The sequence below is a fragment of the Cryptotermes secundus genome, unplaced genomic scaffold, assembly GCF_002891405.2.
Source record: "Cryptotermes secundus unplaced genomic scaffold, Csec_1.0 scaffold434, whole genome shotgun sequence".
Classification (NCBI taxonomy): domain Eukaryota; kingdom Metazoa; phylum Arthropoda; class Insecta; order Blattodea; family Kalotermitidae; genus Cryptotermes; species Cryptotermes secundus.
Window position 1 is genome coordinate 555,216 of NW_019738963.1, and position 20,072 is coordinate 575,287.

General features: G+C 40.1%; 2 protein-coding genes across 8 annotated transcripts in view; one reads left to right on the plus strand and one right to left on the minus strand.

Annotated features, from left to right (window-relative positions):
* The window catches only part of LOC111871452 (transmembrane protein 68), a 28,137-nt gene extending 22,361 nt beyond the window's left edge, over window positions 1-5,776 (minus strand). The window contains exons 1-3 of one of the 3 annotated variants that reach the window (XM_023864592.2): window positions 5,327-5,776; window positions 3,935-3,986; window positions 1,059-1,153 (exon numbers count right to left, since the gene is read on the minus strand). In XM_023864592.2, coding sequence (XP_023720360.1) covers window positions 1,059-1,153; window positions 3,935-3,986; window positions 5,327-5,375 — 196 coding nt within the window. In that variant the 5' untranslated portion in view covers window positions 5,376-5,776. Of the gene's footprint in view, window positions 1-1,058; window positions 1,154-3,934; window positions 4,074-5,326 lie in introns of all 3 variants that reach the window. The other 2 variants (XM_023864593.2, XM_023864591.2) reach the window with 2 other exon arrangements.
* Window positions 5,777-5,884: 108 nt separating this feature from the next.
* The window catches only part of LOC111871451 (ATPase family AAA domain-containing protein 2), a 109,380-nt gene continuing 95,192 nt past the window's right edge, over window positions 5,885-20,072 (plus strand). For all 5 annotated transcript variants that reach the window (XM_033754261.1, XM_033754262.1, XM_033754263.1 and 2 more), the window contains exons 1-3: window positions 5,885-6,303; window positions 6,425-6,596; window positions 12,316-12,499. In XM_033754261.1, coding sequence (XP_033610152.1) covers window positions 6,214-6,303; window positions 6,425-6,596; window positions 12,316-12,499 — 446 coding nt within the window. In that variant the 5' untranslated portion in view covers window positions 5,885-6,213. The remainder of the gene's footprint in view (window positions 6,304-6,424; window positions 6,597-12,315; window positions 12,500-20,072) is intronic.

Genomic DNA, 20,072 nt, shown 5'->3' on the forward strand with positions numbered 1-20,072 from the left:
GTGATGGAACAGGGAGGAAATATAGTTTTGGTCTTTGTCTGTATACAACAGTATTCCAGGCAGAAGTATATGACATTAAGGCATGCACAGTTGAGAATTTAGATAGAAACTACAAAAATAGGAATATCTATATTTTAGTCAAGCTGCAATCAAAGCATTTGGTACACACCAAATCACTTCAAAATTGGTTTGGGACTGCCACCAATCCATCCCACAACTGGCCAGACATAACAGAGTTCAGCTAATATGGGTGCCAGGCCATGAGGGCATTGCTGGGAATGAAACTGCAGATAGCTGGCAAGAACAGGATCTGAATAATTGTTCATAGGACCTGAACCAGCTTGCAGCATCTCGATTGGAGTTGTCAAGAAAGTGATCAGGGACTGGACTAAAATAAATCACAAAAAACACTGGGCATCCACAATTGGGCACAAACAGGCAAAAGGATTTACATGAGGACCCTCTGCCAAAAGAACAAGGGACCCGTTAAAATTAAACAGAGACCATCTGCGCATCTGATTCAGACTTTCATTGCCACAAACAACATCCCTGTGGTTCGTCAGGCTCCCTACTCCCCCAACGTGGCTCCATGTGACTTTTGGCTATTTCCCAAGCTGAAAATGCTGCTGAAAGGAACCCGATTTGAGTCAAGAGAAGACATCATGCGGAATGCGAAGGCCCGGCTGATCACCACTCCAAAAGACGCGTTCCAGAAGTGTTTCTAACAATGGCAGAAGCGCTGGGAGAAGTGTGTGCATTACCAAGGAGACTACTTTGAAGGGGATTATGGTTTTGTACCTCCAAATCAATAAATGTATTTCTGCCGACCAAAGGTTTGATACTTTTTGAACACACCACGTATACAGAAATGTATGTATTACACACGGGTTAAATTTTAAATACAGAGATTGACTTGAGCAACTACACTTTTCCATGCATTTGTTATTAAATGGGGACATGTTTTAAACAATAAACAGTACATGTTTCATGCTGAAGAAAGTATTCACAGTTTTTAGGAAGTTAACTCCGGTAGTTGCAAGTGTTAAATAAGTTGCTACCATGCCAGATCCAACCATGGGCATCCCATACAGCTGCAGCTGTCTTCCGTGCACCATCCCAGAAATCGGTTTCATATGCATGGCGTAATCGGTGTCTGAAAGAGAGCAATACCAAATATGTTACTCAGCTAACCCTTTCCAGATATGTGTTAATATTATAATCAACACAGTGACAGTGCTTCCATGGAAGAATGTCAACATATGATTGATAAAGTTTATTTCATGGTTCTTCAATCCATAGGGCCGAGGTTCAACCGAACGTATAAGTGTGCTACTAACGCATGAAACGCTGTAGTGTATAAATGGCGTTGGTTCCTTAAGAAGTTCAAATAATAACTTTCTGTTGCCAGAAGGCAGACAAAATATTCATGAGTGTGTTGGCATGGAATAGAGTGGCCAGTAGTGACATATGATTGATATATGATTGGAGAACCATGAAATAAACTTTATTGCAGATGAAGAATCTAGCATTGATATGTTAGGTGAAGACTCTGATGATGTGATTAATTTGGAAACTGAAGGACCCACTGCTCATCAAGAATCGAGCTTCGAATTGTCAGAAACAGAGAGTGAAACAAGTGTTAATGCATGCTGATGGTTGGGAAGACTAGACAAGGGGCAACAAGAAACCCAAGGCATACACATTTACTAAAAATGCAGTACCACAAATTACCCTTCTACCAGATGCAGAGCCCATAGTTTATTTTATTTTATTTTTCAATGATGAGCTTTTGAATAACACTGTTATAGAGACAGACAGGTATGCTAGACACAAAATTGCCAAACTTCAGCCATGTCCATGGTCCATTTGGAGTAGGTGGTCTGATGTCTCACTTCCTGAAGTGAAGGTCTAATTATAAATATGGGCATAATCCCATTACCCAGCATAAAAGACTAGAGGTTTGGTGAGAGGAAAACATAGATAATATTTTTTGGTGACATAATGTCATGAGATCATTTCTTTAAGGTAATATGGATGATGCATGTGGGGATATCATACCACTGAAGGAAGCAATTGGGCCATTAAAAGGACAAAGAAAGTACATGGGGTGATAAACATACAGAGAAATTTTGTGCCAGGCAAAAGCACTGCAATGGATGACTCAACAGTTGGGTTCAAGCCCAAAATAACTTTCCAAATTTATAATAAAAAAACACTGATGTGGGGCATCAGATTATTTGTAAAGTAAACGTATCCCTGTAACAGGCCGTGGAGGCCCAGAGGGTTGTGAGAGGTTGAGGTTCCCACATTTTCTAGACAATGAGCTCATAGACGGCGGCATGGTTGTCAGCCCTATGCACCAGCTGCCTTTTACTCCCAACAATATTCCAAGAATATTCCTGGTACTCATTTCTGTTAGAGGCTGAGTTGACCCCAGGGCCATAGTGCAGCTGGAATGATTAGGTCAACTGAAAAAAATCCAATGACCTCATCGGGACTTGAACCCATGATCTCCCGGCTTGTAGCATAGTGCCTCAACCAACTACGCTACCGCATGCCCCCCACACCAGATTATTTGTATTAGCTAAAAGTGACACTGGTTGTGTTCACAGTATACTTCCAAATTACAGAAAACTTACAGGCAATGAGTGTAACTTGACGTACTGTGAAAACCTGTTTATTTCAAGGTTAGTTCTTTCCTTTACAGACAGACTAGGACTTAGTGTGACTGGTATTGAAGACTACAAGCTTTTCACTGACAGATATTATATCAGTGCTGAGTTGGCCCAAGGACTGGACGATCAAAAATGTAAGTACACATTGTGCTTTTTTTTTTTCACTTTATGCCCTTGTTGCACCAACTTTTCAGGCAAAACGCCTCACCTAGTGGCTCCGCAGGCATTTAGAAACCCTTGCCATCCTGTGGATTTTTTCATAATGCTACAACAGGAAAGGGTTAGGGGGGCCATAATAAATGCATACAGAGTTTGGGATGGAAAATATAATGGGAAGATACAACTTGGAAAATGTCAGCAGAGATGTGAAAATATGAAAATTGATTATAAACAAATGGAGTGGAAGTGTGTGATCTGATTGAATTTGGCTCACTATAGGGACCAGTGATAGGTTCTTGTTGGCATGATAATGAACTTTCAGGTCTCCTAAAAGGCAGAGATTTCCTTGACTAGTTGAGTTACTATTAACTTCTCAAGGATTTTGATGCAAGGAATAAGTTACTTTGGAATTAGTAATAATAAACTGCTTGAGTTTTTTCTAATTATACTTCAGTCCTGAATATCAAAATTTAGACTGTGTTTATCGAAAATTTACTACTGCTGTACTTATATACTTATAGTGGTGCTGATCACAGTAGCTGAGTGGTCTAAGGCATGTACTGTCTTCGCTCGCTCGGAAGCTGGGATCGTGGGTTTGAATCTCCCTCAGGCATGGATGTTTGGTGTGTGTTTTTCTGTGTTTGTGTACAGGTAGAGGCCTTGCGACAAGCTGATCACGTGCCCAAGGAGTCCTACCGAATGTCTACGATCTAGTAAACCTAAGTGAAAATGGAGAGTTTCGTGGAGGTAGGCCTAGGCCAAAATGAGGGCTGTAGCGCCAAGGGGAAAGTACTTATAGTGGTATCAACTTAGGATACGTTTGCTGCTTGGCTTACTCTTCAACTCTGAAAATGGAGGCAGTATATTCCAGTGAGAAGTGGATAAACTTCCACAACACTAAACAATGTTACATCCCTCATGATAGTACTCTTCAATTTACATTTAACTCACTGCTTTTCTATTTCATATCTAAGAAAATTTTGTTAATGCCTAATTCATATATTTCCAGTTATCAACCACTATTTCTATAAACCTAACCAGAATGAATACTTTGGTACTCAAAACAAAAATGAGAATGATTATGTAGGAGGTAAACTTACCTATGTAATTTGTAGACATAAAAATTCAGTGCAGACAAATACAGCAGAAGTACTATAATCAGAGGCAAAAGGAATGTAATTATTAAAGGGGTAAGCATCCATGTTAGCCACAAAGTGAAGTCCAAGTCTATGTAATCCACTGAAAGGAAATTAATTTAATAAATAAAAATAGTTTTATATATAAATATGATCTAAAAGTTTGTAATATAATTTTTGACTTTTTTGGACATCATCTATCATCCTGTTTTTATTTAAAAATAATGTTTCGGGGACTGGATTCTGTCCCTGTCCTCAGGTGAAAGCCTACTCAGTTGGGCCCAAGAGATAGAGCTAGTCCCTATCTCTGGACATGAGAACCAACACAAGACAGGAAATATAAACCAAACACAAGAGAACTCATCAGCAGATGTTAAGACAAACATTAAAAGACCCTCACAAGACTCTAGGTGCAAGACCTCATGTGTGTGCCCTAATTGAGTAGGCTGTCACCTGAGGATGTAGGTGGAATCCAGTATCTGAAATGTTTTTAAATAAAATAAAGGATGAAAGATAATGTTCAAAATTCAATAATTGTATTTTTATGTATGTATTTCAATTACAATCATTTATAAAATGTAATATATGTAATTTTATGCCAACAAAATAATTTTGTTATCCACATATTGGTATTGTAATAAAGTATTCTTTCTGCTGAAGAAAATAATCAGAAGTATGGCTGGTGGTCAGAGGACTGAATCATGTACATGTTTATGTAAGAGATTTTTCATACTAACACTTCCCCCTTACCATAGATTTGTTTCAGTATTTATAACTGACAACTATGAAATGGTTCCATCAGATTCATAAAGTGAACACTGGGTACAGATACGCTCTTTACAGATCAACAGCTAACTTTACGGTGTTCTATAAACGTGTACTTTATAAAATTTATTGACAGTTAAAAGACAATTTCAATTGGAACTAAAAAAACTCCTTCTTTCATATCTCTTACCCTGACATCTCATGACAGTGACTATAACGGTTATTTCATTCTTGCCCTGAAGGCACTATTCTTCACCTTACACTCAGATCATGAAATTTTAAATGTTACATAATTAATTATATGTACTGACACATTCTACATCCTTGGCTTAGACCTATGATCTATGGAGTGTAAATAAATTCTGCTCATTCTCGTTATGGGATTATAATACTCACTGTGAAATAATTATAAGGTATTTTTCGTTTATGCTAAATTAAGTGTACCACAAATTTAAGTTTCCTCTGCTCATTTGTAGTGTATACTTATACACTAACTTATTCCACATCTGAAGTAACGAAGATTCATGGAATGCACATACTCAATTCACCTTTCGAAAATTCAGTGAATATAAGGGCCAACAGTAAGCTTACCAATAATATTTTCAACATGTGTTACTAATCTGCTGATCAGCCCAAGCATGATTGATGTTCCGTTCTGCAAACTAATTCACGTACATGGGTGCAGGCTTCTGTTGCATATCATTCTTCTTACAATGTACCTAACACCTAAATAGTTATACTACACTATGAACCACTATTCATATTCATATAGGTTTTACGCATTAAATTAAAATGCAAATATCAGAATGACAAAAAGCAGTTCCTACCAAGGTTACACTAATATTTTTCTTTCCTGTTTTCCTTATACGTTTTCGCAGTGGCAGACCAATTCTAATATCAAACAGGATGGGTATAGTGCTTCAATTTTAACTTCCTTCAGGAATTAAGAAAATCCGAAATTTTCCTAAATATGCATACAGAGAACTCGTCAGATACATTAACAACAATAGCAGTTACACTTTTGATACAAACTAATCCTGGAAATTTGAATTTCTCTTAATCTGAATTTAAGGGATATTTCATGTTACACGTTGGACGTTATGGACAATAAATTACCGCCATTTTAGCAGTGTTCTGTGCAGTCCTGTTCCTGTGGCTGCTGTGTGGTCTGGTGTGCGTATGGTTGGGTGTTGCTGCTGTTGTGTAGGTGTGATGATTTAGAATTTAGAATTGAGGGGTGTATTACAAGTAGAGTTTAGAATGATAAAATGGGTATACGAAAAGGCCATGTATAGAACGTTGAAAGAATATTATGACGTAGTTGAAATCTAGTAAGAGAAAAATTAATCTTTGTGTTGTACCACTTTAACGGCCATTGAACTAGGAGTTGAAGCCGCAGAACCAAGAATGGTATCAATGTTGAAAGAAGTTGTGGGTCGCAGAATTTGCAACTCCTCAGTTAGGTTGTTCATGTGAAAATGGTGAAGACAAGAAGTTGCGACGTAACTCAAGATTTGGAAGCAGCAATGCCTGTTAGACACTCATCCGTGAAAGAGGAAATTCTTGAGGTGATATCCTTTCGTCTTTAAGCATCCTTTGTTTTCATTGAATATCTCAGCTTTTGAAGCGTATATTTGTGAACTTGAGACCCGTCATATCAGAAAAAAAAAACTATGGATTATTTTACAGGAGGTAGAGAGCGTTTCCAGTCAGCGCCGAGTGGAAAAGAATGAGTCTTACACTCTTCAGTCTTGTTCTGGCTGGGGTCGTGAATTACGCAACCGTTTTGTATTTAACAACAAAGATCGCGACCGGTCGTCAACAACAGACTATACCTTGCGCTCCCATTATACAGAACAAGGTAGTGATATGGTTTCAGAATGCTTGTATACTGACATATCTTACCATATTTTGGTATGATTTAAGGGTCTATGCTGTCTTCGGTGTTCCAAGGGTCAGAATCCACGTACAGAATTGTTTTATGTTTGTGAACTTATGATATACATTAGATTTCACATTGCTTGATTCAGCTTTAGTATTGCATTAACATGATACTAATTCATAATCTGTTGCTTCTGTTTGTCTCCCATGATAACAGTTACGATGACAATATGCTGATCATGCCAGGACGTTTTTGTGCAAGGCAGGCATCAGTGTGCTTGATATTTTTGTAGCCTAATGAATATGTTGAACAAACTGGTAGACTGAAGACACTATTTACCTTTCTTAAAAATCTGTGTTAAGACCTTCATTAAGAGCATGTGATGATGGTGTTTTCAGTCGTGAGTAAAATGTTGCACTGGATGTCACTACCATAATATCCCTGATGACTCTTTCTCCTGTCAGTCTTGCATTCTGTTCTACTTGATATAGGTGGGAGGTCTATGCTTTTCCTATCCTTCTATACAGCTTAATAGATCAGCTGAAAATGGAAGGGGCTTAGTTCAGCAATTTGTGTGGTGGATCAGTTGGGTAATGGGTTGGGAATAGGCATGGATGCAGTAATATTTTTTTACAAGATAAGGGCTGTAAGACTATAGGTTGTCTTGGTGGTGAATCTGTAGATTACAGTCAACTGAGATGTTATACTGTTCTGTTTTGATTGATAGGTACTAGTGTTATACAAGAACTTGCAGGCACACAAAACGGAATCTGCAGATTCCTGTGAAAATTTATGAAGCTAATGACATTGTATTCGACAAGTTTGTGATCTCCAATCCAAGGATTATGCATTTTTTTAATGCTGAAAATATTTCACACTGAAATTGACTCTGATGAAAATATATGGAAAAGACTGTGTCACTAAGTAAATTTTGAGCGCAGATATTCATGTTCCTTATTACTTCCCTTCATGTGTTTCAATGTGTATAGTGAGGCTAACAGGATTATAAATTAATGATTATACAATTTATTATGGGGGACATGCAGTAACATAGTTGGTTGAGGCACTATGCTACAAGCTGGAAGGTTGTGGGTTCAATTCCCGATGAGGTTATTGGGTTTTTCAGTTGTCCTAATCCTTACAGCCGCACTATGGCCCTAGAATGGACTTGGCCCCTAATGGAAATGAGTACCAGGAATCTTCCTGGGGTAAAGGTCAGCTGGCGTGTAAGGCTCATGGCCTCACCTCCATCTGTGAGACGATTGTCTAGAAAATGTGGGAGCCTCAACATCTCACAACCCCATGGGTCTTCATGGCCTGTTACAGGGATAGCTTTACCTTTTACCTTTATAGTATATTATTCTGTTTACATGCCTAAATTGCACTAGTTCTCAGACTAATTGTTATTATTTATTTAAACTGCAAATGGGTTTTTACCTGGTGGCAGTGGTACTACAGTAAGACAACTCACAAATAACACCCGTGACACAAAATAACACACAACACTCAAACAGAACACAGCACACAAAACTACACAAATAATAAAGGACACAGTACACACAATGAATAGTTACAACTACAATGAAATAAATTAATATTAATAACAAAATAAGCATACTATGCACTAAACGGTAACAGTAAGAAAATACATGATGTCATGAACTGAGGTACTCACATTTCACCATGGCCTTCCCTTCATTCCACTTCACTACACTTTCGTACCCATCACATCATCACAGTTCACTTCACTGCATTTTTGGATGATTTCCCCCATACCTTCATTTCACCTTATTTATCACATTTCTAACACTTCTTTTAAAATTACTTGATTTACAGAAGTGAGTCCCTAAAATTTCTCAGATATGACCTCAAAGTTTTGCATTGTTGCCATATATACAGGACATTTCACGACTTTAGGACATAACTGCAGGAGGTGATTTCCTAGGTCTTTGTGATCAAAAAAGTTCATATAAACATGTGTCCGATTTTGGACGGTTACGGAGTTATGACCTTTTTAAACTCAGAATAGAAGGTAACGATTACTGACAATAAACGGAACAAAATAATAACCCAGCATAATACATGATACATTTGAAGTATGAATGTAAAGTTACCTTCATGAAATTACCTTTAATTTGAATTGATTGGTGTTTAAAGCTGATTTTCGAAAATGCCACTGCCGGCTGCAACACAGGCTGCCGCTTGGTTGTGAACCGCGCCTTAGGTAGCTCTCATGTGTTGAGATAACGAGAACGCTCTGTCTGTAGCTGGCTAAAAATATCGACCTACCAGATGACAGACGCGGTTCTTACGAGGGCGTATACGGGAATGAAAAAACGGTCATAACTCCGTAACCGTCCAAAATTGGACACATGTTTATTTGAACTTTTTTGATCACAAATATTAGAAGAATATTAAATAAAATTTTGTATGAAGTTGATAGCAGTGATATCCCCCAATAAATATTAGAGTCAATTTTACCGACTGTATATGCATATACAGGGTGTTTCACTTGGGGCGTAACCCGGCATTTTGTTAATAACTCGGATACTAATAAAGATATTGCAACAAAATTTGGAGTGGACTTACCTCAGTTCATGTGAAGTCTGGTGACATCATAACAAGTGCTGGAAATGGCCACCATTTGCATCCAGACAGCATTGGACTCGGCACGCCATTTTTTGGAAAGTCCTTGCCCGTACGCCAGGTGTCACTTCTTGGATGGCCTCACTTATGTTTGCTTTTAAAGCCTCTATGGTTCGCGGTTTGTTGGTATAAACTTGCGCTTTCAAATGTCCCCACAAAAAATAATCAGGCGGTGTTAGATCGGGCGAGCGCGGTGGCCAAAGTCCTCTGGAAATGACGCGGTCACCAAAAAAAGACTGTATTTCGACCATGCATGTGCGCGAGGTATGTGCTGTTGCTCAATCCTGCTGGAAATAACTGATGGATAATTCCTCATCGTCCATTTGATTCACAAAGCAGCGGAAGATATCTAGGTACGCTACTGTTGGGATTGTCGTGTCGAAGAAGATGGGTCCAGTTATGCGCCGCCGGGAAATTCCACACCAAACACCAATCTTCTTGGAATAAATGGGTTCTTTGTGTATTGCATTGGGATTCTTGCTTGCCCAAATGCGACAATTTTGCGAATTAACATATCCGGAAAGATGGAACCACACCTTGTCCGAAAACGAAGTGTAGTCAAGAATGTCCAGATTATCCTGGACAAGGGTCTGTAACCATTGACAATACGCCACTCTCTTCGCGTAATCTGGCTCTTTTATCTCGTGCACCACAGAGATTCTATATGTATGAAGCTTAGATTTCTTCGCAGCACGATAGCAAGTGCTTGTCGAAATACCTGATTCCTGTGAAACTCGGCGCAGTGACTTCTTAGGAGACGCCAGCAGTCGCGCCTTCACATCCTGGATCGTTTCCACTGACATTGCTGGACGACCTGTGTGCTGATCCAAAAGCGTCCCCTTGGTTTCAAGTTTTTTGGACAAGGCCCAAATTCTGGACTTACTCGGTGGAACTCTGCCTCCAAACTTCGCCAGGAATTGTTGTTGACATGCCTTGATGGATTCTGTTTTCCAATATGCACGCGCAATAAACAGTTGCTTCTCCAGGGTGTACCGATCCATTTTTCTGTTGTGTACACACTTCACATTGCCGAACAGCACTGGAGAAGCACAACTGCACTGTCTAAACACCCTCAGCCAAAAGCACAAAAACAAATGAGACCAGCAGAGGTGAGTACGCAGGGGCTAGACTGGCGCGACACACTGGATGCAGATAAGGACAGCTGATTATTGGGTGCGACACATCGACGCTGTTGCTACTCCATGTCGCGAGACTCAGATGGCGCATTACACACACATTTCATATCTCATGGAACAGACGTGCTACTTTACAGTACTGTTAAAATTTCGTTGCAGTATCTTTATTAGTATCCGAGTTATTAACGAAATGCCGAGTTCTGCCCCGAGTGAAACACCCTTCATGTTTATGTTGACCAATTTTCTGTTATCTCTGTCTCTTGTGCTGCTAAATGACCACTTTGTGTATTAAATGACCGCCAAGTGATATACAACATTGGATACTGATTGCTCTTACACTATAAAACGTGTTGTTTTTGCCTAGCAGCCAGACAAGAGACAGAATGAAATGAAGGGGGAAATGGGTAACATTACGTGAAAGAACTTTACCAAACATAATATTTATTTTGTAAGGTACCTTATCCATATTTATATTCTGGAGTATGATTTTTCTATGGAAATATTAATATTTTAATTTTCTTAAAATGAACTCAATAGGAAAAGGGTTTGTTGCTTGTTGCATCAAAATCCATGCAGTCTATTCTAATAGTGGAAAGAAAGTGAGTTTTCTCTGGATGCCAGTAATGCTAGCAGAATGCTGGTTTTTTATGATCTGCAGTATCAGGTACATAGAGAGGAGGCTGTAGAATTTGGCTCTTGGTGTCAGTTACACTTAAAAGTCTTAAAGGAAATGGTCTGTTTCTCACATTCAAAAATACTTTCATCACTGTGTTACCATGTAGTTTATAACTCTTGTCGTTCACTTGTAAAGAAGTGCTTTTTCTGGGTTCATGATATAGTATGTAGTCACCGTATAAGTTTTATATTTGTTATATAAAATTTATGTCATGCTTGTATATCAGTAAATATTGCTTGTGTAACAGACTGTTAAGATGCTGTGTACTGGGAATACTAATAAAAAAACCCCAACAGCGCAGCTAATTTGAAACTTATTTATTGATTGAGGGTAGAATTTACGAAAGCATGAGTTAGGTCATTCATGTCTAGCACCAAGAGTTGCTTGACTGAGAAAACTAGATTATAGATTTTATTTCTGCTGGGAATCCATCCATATAAATATTTTAAATGTACAGGTGTGTGTAGGAGCTATGAAAGCTCAGTCAGTAGTGTTAGGCTCTCGGCTTCATGGCTGAAGATTGAGATTTTATTCCCAGCAAGGGTAGAGACTTTCCTCCACAGCCTTCAGACTGAGTCTGGGACTCACCCAGCCTCTTATTTAATTGGTACCTGGAGTAAAACATCCAGGACTTGAAGCTAACCACTCACCTTCATCCAGTACTGAGGGTGAGATACAAGATGCTATACCCCAATTCCCCCATATGTCATGGGATGGTGCTTAATTAATTAAGTGCAGGGACAGCTTTTTGCAGGTAAGTATATAATTTGGGATAATCTGAACAATATAGACGTGAAACCAGCAGGCATTTCAGGAATAAATGGAAGGAATATCTGGAAGACAAAATTGATGAGCTTGCAAGGAACAGTAAGAACAGAAACATTAGAGACCTGTATAGAGGAATAAATGACTTTAAGAGGGGTTGCTAACCTAGATGTAACTTAGTGAAGGATGAGAATGGTGATCTGCTTGAAGATTCCCACAACATTTTGAATAGGTGGAAGAACTATTTTTCTCAGTTATTGAATGTGCATAGGGTCAGTGCTATTAGGCAGATAGAGATCCATACAGCTGAGCTGTTAGTACCTGATCCTAGCCCTTTTGAGGTTGAAATTGTTATTCCTGTGTAGCTGCACAGTTGGCGGCTTCTCAAGAAGGCCTCAGTTCCATGAATGAATAAAGTATATCATTTTAAGAATCATATATGCAGTGGAGAGTTATTCAGAATGTTTTGTTCTAGTACCTGTGGGATCCCGTCGTCGGCATATGCGCAGTTGCCGAGTATCTGTTTCACTTGATGAGCGAGGCCGTGTTTATGAAGAAGATGAGATGATGGAAGATTCAGATGATATTGCTATGTATGAGGAGGCTGATGATGACGATGATGATGATGATATTTTTACACCTGTTAAAAGAAGAGAGAGGTAGGCTGTCATTCATTTCTTAACCTCATCTCTGTTACTGAACTGACTGAACTCATGAAGCAGGTCTGTTAAGTTTTCCATGATTATGCCTGAGTAATGGTTGGAGGAAAGTTTTGTGTTTTATATAATTTGTATATATGTTAAAAGAGATGACCCATCCTGGGTGGGTCCCTTGTCACTGCTGCATGGCACGTCCTGAGGTTGTGGATGGAGGAGACACTCCATACATGGATGGTAGCTGAATATACTGAATAAGCACACTGAGGTCTAAGTGCAAGGGCCGAGAAGGCCTACCCCTTCATACATACATACATACCGAATAAGCACCTGTGGACAGCCAACAGTGGGTGGTCCTCCAGCTTTGGGGTTTGGTGTTGGGCTAATAGGTCATCACCATAAAAAATATGCTTGTTACGAATTGTCACATAGAGCCAGGATAGCATAGTTTGTATAGTGACTGGCCATGGGTTGGACAGCCTAGGGGCAGAGTTCGAGTCCCAGCAGGATCAAGAATTTTCTCTTCTCTGGGTCGCTGAGACCATGTCTGGGGTCCACCCAACATCTTATTGAATGGGTACGAGGGGGCTCTTTCCACTGGGGTAAAGCAGTCAGGGCATGAAGCTGACCACTCACCTCCAGGTAGTGCTGAGGTCAAGAAAATGTGGATCTGTACATCCACTCCCCATACACTTTCATGGCATATTGCTTAATTCGTTAAGCACAGGGACAACTTTACTTTTTCTAACATATAAAATGTCACAAAAGGCCTTGGGTCTCGACAGATTATTTGGATAAATGATCTAACTAAAGAAAATGGGCATAAGATTTGGGACATGGAATGTAAGAAGCCTGTATAGGGCAGGTTCTCTCAGGACAGTGGCAGAAGAAATGTCAAAATGTAAGTTATACTTAATGGGAGTACAGGAGGTCAGATGGGACAGAGGTGGCACAGAACCAGCAAGTGAATGCTGTTCTGTAAGGGTAGAAAGTTTGGTCTCTAACATTAAGGGGGGAACATAGACCGAGGGTGTTTGAAAACAGGGTGTTGAGGAGAATATTTGGACTTAATAGAGATGAAGTGATGGGAAATTGGAGAACTTTGTAACTTATACTCTTCGCCAAATATAATTAGAAGGATCAAGTCAAGGATGATGAACTGGGCAGTGCATGTAGCTTGAGTGGGGGAGAAGAGGTGTGGACATAGGATATTGGTGGGAAAGCCAGAAGGAAAGACACCACTAGGAAGGCCAAACTGTAGGTGGGTAGAGAATATTAAAATGGATCTTAGCGAGATAGGATTGGGTGGTATGGACTTAATCTGGCTTAGGATAGGGACCAGTGGGGGGCTCTTGTTTACACAATGATGAACCTTCAGGTTCAGTAAAATGCTGGGAAGTTATTGAGTAGCTCCACAATTGGTAGCTTCTCAAGAAGGGCTCAGCTCCATGAGTAAGTAAGTATCAACATATCCTACTGTGAAATGACCTTTTCTGTTGAGCTCCCAAAGAAGACCATCCAGGACCAATCTCCGCAGCAGAGGGGAGAGAACACCTGTCTCTGGACACCATCTTGCCGCAGACACCCTCAGGGTGTCTCCAAACAATATAGCACTTATAATCCTGCTTTCCAACATAGCACAGATCCAACTGCATATTGCGAGCTCAATGCCATGCCTTTCAGCAACCTGTTTTATTGTTTCAAAAGAGGTTCAATCAAAAGGCTCCCTCTACATCAAGGAATGCTCCAAGGGCAATATCCTTGTGTTTGATAGCATTTTTTATGCGTGTTACCACATTATGCAGCGTGGTTTCAGTAGATGTACCTATTTGGTAAGCATTTTGGTTTTGGTGCAGAGAATGAATGTTCAATGCACCTTCCCTAATGTGTCTCTCTAGAACTTTCTCCGTTATTTTCAAAAGGAAAGACAACAGGCTGATAGATTGATAAGCCTTGGCCTTGGAATACTCAGGTTTCCTGGGTTTTGGAATAAATGTCACTTTGACTTGTCTCCAGGCAATAAGGATAAACCCATGTGCCATGCAAGCTCTGAATATGTGGCATAGGTGTGATGTTCTACCCCTTCCATGATTTATTTAATCCGTCTTGCAGTGCATACACTCATTTATCTCCTTCTCTCCCTCGCACTACATGTTTCGGCATAATAATGCCATCTTCAGGTGCTTACTTATCCACGTCAAACCAGTTCATTGCATGCCATGTTCACACATTAAAATAACTAAAATATGTATCTATCATATACATTGTCAAACGTTAAAAATATTAAAATTGTTCAGGATACCACATCGCTACGTCGCCCCTCACTACGTCAGTCACGCCCATTCTCCTTTGTTGGAGCACTCCTTCACTATCTTGTGTGTTGTGCTTTTGTTGTGTCGTGCTCCTGCGACTGCGTGTGTTATACTGTTGGGCTTCCTGGGTATGTTCTACCCCTTGCTGCAGAAGTGTTGGTGCAATTACATCCATTCCCACAGACTTAAATGGTTTGAAGGTACGTAACGCCCATGTAATTTTTGATTGATTGCTTACCCAACTGGCCAGGTTCCAGTCTCCCCTCTTCGTTATATGTCCACATACGTGCAGCTTGTGCTGGCCCCGCCCATCACCTGAGTCATCAATCAGCTTTGAATCAAGGAAGTGAACTCTGAACAGTTCTTTCAGTGTCCCCTTCCCAGTTTGGGTGTACTTACCATTAGGTAGCTTGACAGTACTGACCTTCTTGCTATGACCTTCATGAGTCTGGCACTGCCTGGTACATCATTGATCTGGTAGTATGTCCTTCATGAGGATCGTTTGGCTTTCCTTATTTCTTTATTATAACAGATGAGGGTTTCCTTGTTGGTGTCCCACAGCCCTGTTCTTTTTGCTATATTATTCAGTTCACTTATTCAGTATAGAGGGGGTGGGTTTCCCCATGCAGCATGACTAATAGTCTGTTGTATGTCCCACTTTAATTTCTACTGTCGCCATACCCTACTGATACTGGTGCCCGCTGTCTCCCCTTTCTGCCAGCGAGGTCGGCCCTCTACTGGCAGCGGTATCCGATAATTCTTCCCTCTCTGCCAGCGAGGTCGGCCCTCTACTGGTACTGGTACTGGTACCCGATAACTTTCCCCATCTACCGGAGGCATTGGAAACTACTTGGGCGGGAAACTTTTTGCCTAATTTTGCTCAGAGGTCTCCTAGAGATACGAGGATCTTTTATGTGCCGTAAATCTATGACACGGGACCCACGGCTTAAAGTCCCTCCCGGAGGACTTGTTCCTTGAATTTTTCCACCCTTGAAAATTCCACAACCTCCGCCGGGTTTGAACCTGCGTAACTTCAGTCATGAGGTGGGAACGTTACCCCTAGACTACAGAGGCCGCTTTTGCTGTATTAAATAATTTTATTGTTTTGGCTCTTAGCCCACTCAGCTTATTGTTCCACCAAGGTGCATTTCTTAGTAAGCGGGTGGTATTGGCTCTACAATTATGATAATAGGACAAGATAATAGCCTGTTGCAACTGGTCAGCAGATCGATCTATGTCCCTTATTGTGCGTATACTTCGCGAAATAGTCTCCAGATTCACCTTTGGGTTGTCCTTGTACGACTCCCAATTGGTTCTCCTAGGATTCCTAAATGTAGCTTGTGTTGTTACGTTACCTATTTGAAAGCATATGTATGTGTGGTCCGATAAAGATGGCTCACCAGATACATGCCAGTTACTTACCAGGTTTTCTACTTTATTTGCCCCTTGTGTCAAGTCAGTAACCTCCTTTCTATTGCAGACCACAAAGGTAAGTTTGTTACCATGGTTTAGAATATTCAGGTTTGAACTCATCAGAAATTCCATAAGGCTTTCTCCCCTTGTATTGGTGCTTGTGTTCCGCAACAAAATGTGTCCATTGGTATCACACCCAATGATGAGTTGCATTCTTCCATCTAGAAAAGTATTCTTGTATCATTCACTGGTACTGTTTTCAAATTTTTACAGAGTTGTAGTTCTCCAGTGATGTTATATCCATCCTTGCTCGCATATCCCTTTAGGGGAATTTGTGACGAAAATTGTGGCAATGTTGCTTAAGCCTGAGGCATAGCAAGATACTGAGGAGAACTTCGATTCTTAATATAAAGATGAAGCATTCATCTCTTATGTCCCAATTGTGTCATAGTTGTTTAACCTTTACCTGTCATACAGAATTGTGTTTTCCCATACTTAAGATGTAAGTGCTGTGCATTACACAATGGCATGAGAATGTAAGAACAACCTTTTTGTATGTATTAGTATTAGTATTTATTCAGTATTCCAGACATCCACAAGATGGATACAGAACTTGTTCTCACTCAGTAAATACAGACCAGTTACAAAAGTTGTTTATGTGGAACATTACAACAGTATAAAATATTGTCACGTGTTGGGTGTATAACGCGACAGATAACTTCATGCCGCATTGGATATAGCGAATTTATTGAACACTCGCTGTTACACAATTATACGATTACTGCCATCTACAGTATCAGAACTCACTCCTGTTTCCATTCACTCTGGCAAATGCTAGACTGCAACTGACTGGTTACTCTCTCTCTCTAGTAACTGGCTCAGTACTTACTACTCCTGAATAGTGTTTGCTGCTCCTTATTTAGGCTCAGCATGGACAACATAGAGAACACCTTGCTGCTCGGCAACAGATATCAGGTATTGTCAGGTGTTTCTACCTATGCATTGTCTAGCAATAGTCACTGCACGGAGTTGCCTGCTGCATGACGTCACAGCCTCGCGGGGAGGGGTGTTTAGCGAGCGTTCCGTAATGATAGGAGTGGGGTTATGTGATGTCACTCATGGAAACGCGGAGTTTATTTCAGATTGATATGAAGGACAGCTTCTATGAGGAAATACTATGTGTATTCAGTAAATTCCTTACATACCATATGAGAATTTTATTAGAAGATTTCGGTGCCAAAGTATGCAAGGAAGATATTTTCAAAACAACACTAGGGAATGAGAGTCTAAACGAAATTATTAATGATACTGGCGTTAGAGTAGTAAACACTGCCACGTCCAAAAAGCTGATTGTCAGAAGTACAATAGTCCTGCATCGTAACATTCATAAATTTACTTGGACATTGGTTGGAAGGATAATCAGATTGACCATATTTTAATAGGAGACCGCATTCAAGAGTACTTGATGTATGATCATTCTTGGGAACAGACTGTGATACTGATCACTATCTGGTATTGACAAAAGTTAGGGAGAGACTTTCAATGAATAAACAGACAATGCACAGAATTCATATGGAGAGGTTCATTCGCAAGAAAACAAATGAGGTAGAAGGTAGAGAGCAGTATTAGGTTGAAATCTCAAGTAGGTTTGCAGTTTTTGAAAACTTAAGACACTGAGGTGGCTATTGATTGAGGTTTGGATACTATTAGAAAATAAAAATTTTAGCCAAAGAGAGTCTAAATTATTATGTATTGAAGAAGCTTAAGCCATGGTTCAAAAAAGGATGCTCAGAATTGTTAGAGCAAAGGAAAGAAGCCAAATTGCAGTGGCTGTAGGATCAAGATGAAATAAATGGGTATAATCTGAACAATATATGACGTGAAACCTTCAGGCATTTTCCGAATAAGAAGAGGTAATATCTGAAAGACCAAATTAATGAGCTTGTGATGAAAAGCACATACAAGAACATTCGAGACATGTATAGATGAATAAAAGGATTTAAGAGGGGTTATCAACCTAGAATTAACTTACTGAAGGATGTATGAAGTTATTGATAGAATAAATCTAGGTTCAAAACGCTTAGTCATTCATGGTCTTGTAAGTGAAGATCTGAGAAAATATTTGGACCTGAGAGAATTGAAGTCTGATAGCAGTGGAAAATACTGTGGCATATCTATTGAAATCTGATAGAAGACACCTCTTGGTTGGTTACGGCATACTAAACATGTAATGACATGATTTAAAAGGGATTCAATGCTATCCTGCAGCTGGTAAGCAGCATGTGACCGTGGTGACTGTTATGCACGCAGCAGTAGAGGAGTTGATGGAAGTAGTGTTCTTTGTTGGTTTCAGCCATGCCTACTACTCATGGCTCCTTTCAGTGGCCTCTCTTCCTATCTCCCCCCCCCCCCCCTTCCCCCCTCCCTNTCTAGCATTCTAGAATGTTGTCCCATTCCAGTCTTAGCATGTGACTCCCCTCCCCTCCAGCTGTTTCTAGCATGCTTAGTCTAGTGAGAAAAAAGAGGACGGAGCCTACTTGGTTACAAGCAGTCTGTGAAGGTGGTAGTGAAATTCTGTTTAGTTTTGGTTGGTCCAAATTCTGTTTGGTTTCTCCTACTGGCTGTGGAGGGCTAGTGCCCCCCTTCGTTTTGAGACGGCTATATAGAGCATCGCTATTTGGTGGTTTCTTGGAGTGTTTACTTTCCTGGGGTTTTGTATTGCCCCATTTTTTTGGCTGTTTTGACTTTTGCAAACGCAGTGTGCTTGAATCCCTCCCGAGAATTTTCTAAGAGGGAGTGTCTTGCCATCCATGTGGTAAGTGGATGTGTAACTGATCATTGCCTACTGGCCTACTTCTCAAATATCAATACTTGTTACCTAACACTTTGCGGACCGCGCACCCTTTAAAAGGTTTTTCGCTTTTAAACATGGCGGACCGTTCGCCTGTTAACTGGTTTTTAGAATGCGATAAGTTGGAACACACTATACATCTCTCTGGCGCCACCAAAATGAATGACTACTGCATAATATTACTCTGGAATGTTTGCCTAGTAGGTAGTAACTTGACCTCACTGTTTTGGTTCCCCCTCCAAAGGAAAATAATCTTTGACCCTTCAAGCTGTTATGTACCAGGCAGGATGTTAATGCAATATGAATCAAGGACAGAAGCTGTTGAAGACGAAGCGATATCTCGTAGAGAAATAAATATCTTGCTCCTTCTCCGATGAGCTATTTGACGTGCCTTGTGAGAGGAGTAGTGAAACTGAGACAGTGGCAGTGACAGGGGTCAACAAACAAGTGTAGCCACAGACATTAAAAGTGAAAGTAGCTCTGATGAAAGTGCGGTAGAAGTGCAGGTAGTAAAATTGAGGGTACAGCCACATGGGGAAAAGTAGACAAAACGCCTACTTTGGGACAGTTTACTGGAAATCCAGGGGTGAAACAAATTCCATCGGACACAACGCAAGTGTCTGAAGTAGCAGAACTGTTTTTTGGAGATAGAGATACTCTTGTTGTGAATATGATTTCCACAATTCACAATTCGAGCATGGTTCATGTTCAAAGGAGACATGGAGAAGTAAAGAAGCCTGTTTGTATTTCCGAGTATAAAATGTTCATGAAGGGAGTTGATAGAGTCGATCAATACTTGGCCTATTATTCTCTTCCTAGATAAACAATAAAGTGGATAAAAGAAAGTTGCCTTGTGACTTATAAATTGTGCCATTTTCAATTCATTTTTGATTTACAAAAATCTAAACCCCAATTCGAAATTGAAATACAAAGCATTTCTGATGAATGTGGCAAAGGCCAGGGCTGCAGACCAGATGGTGGCGGCAGAACAAGAGTCAGA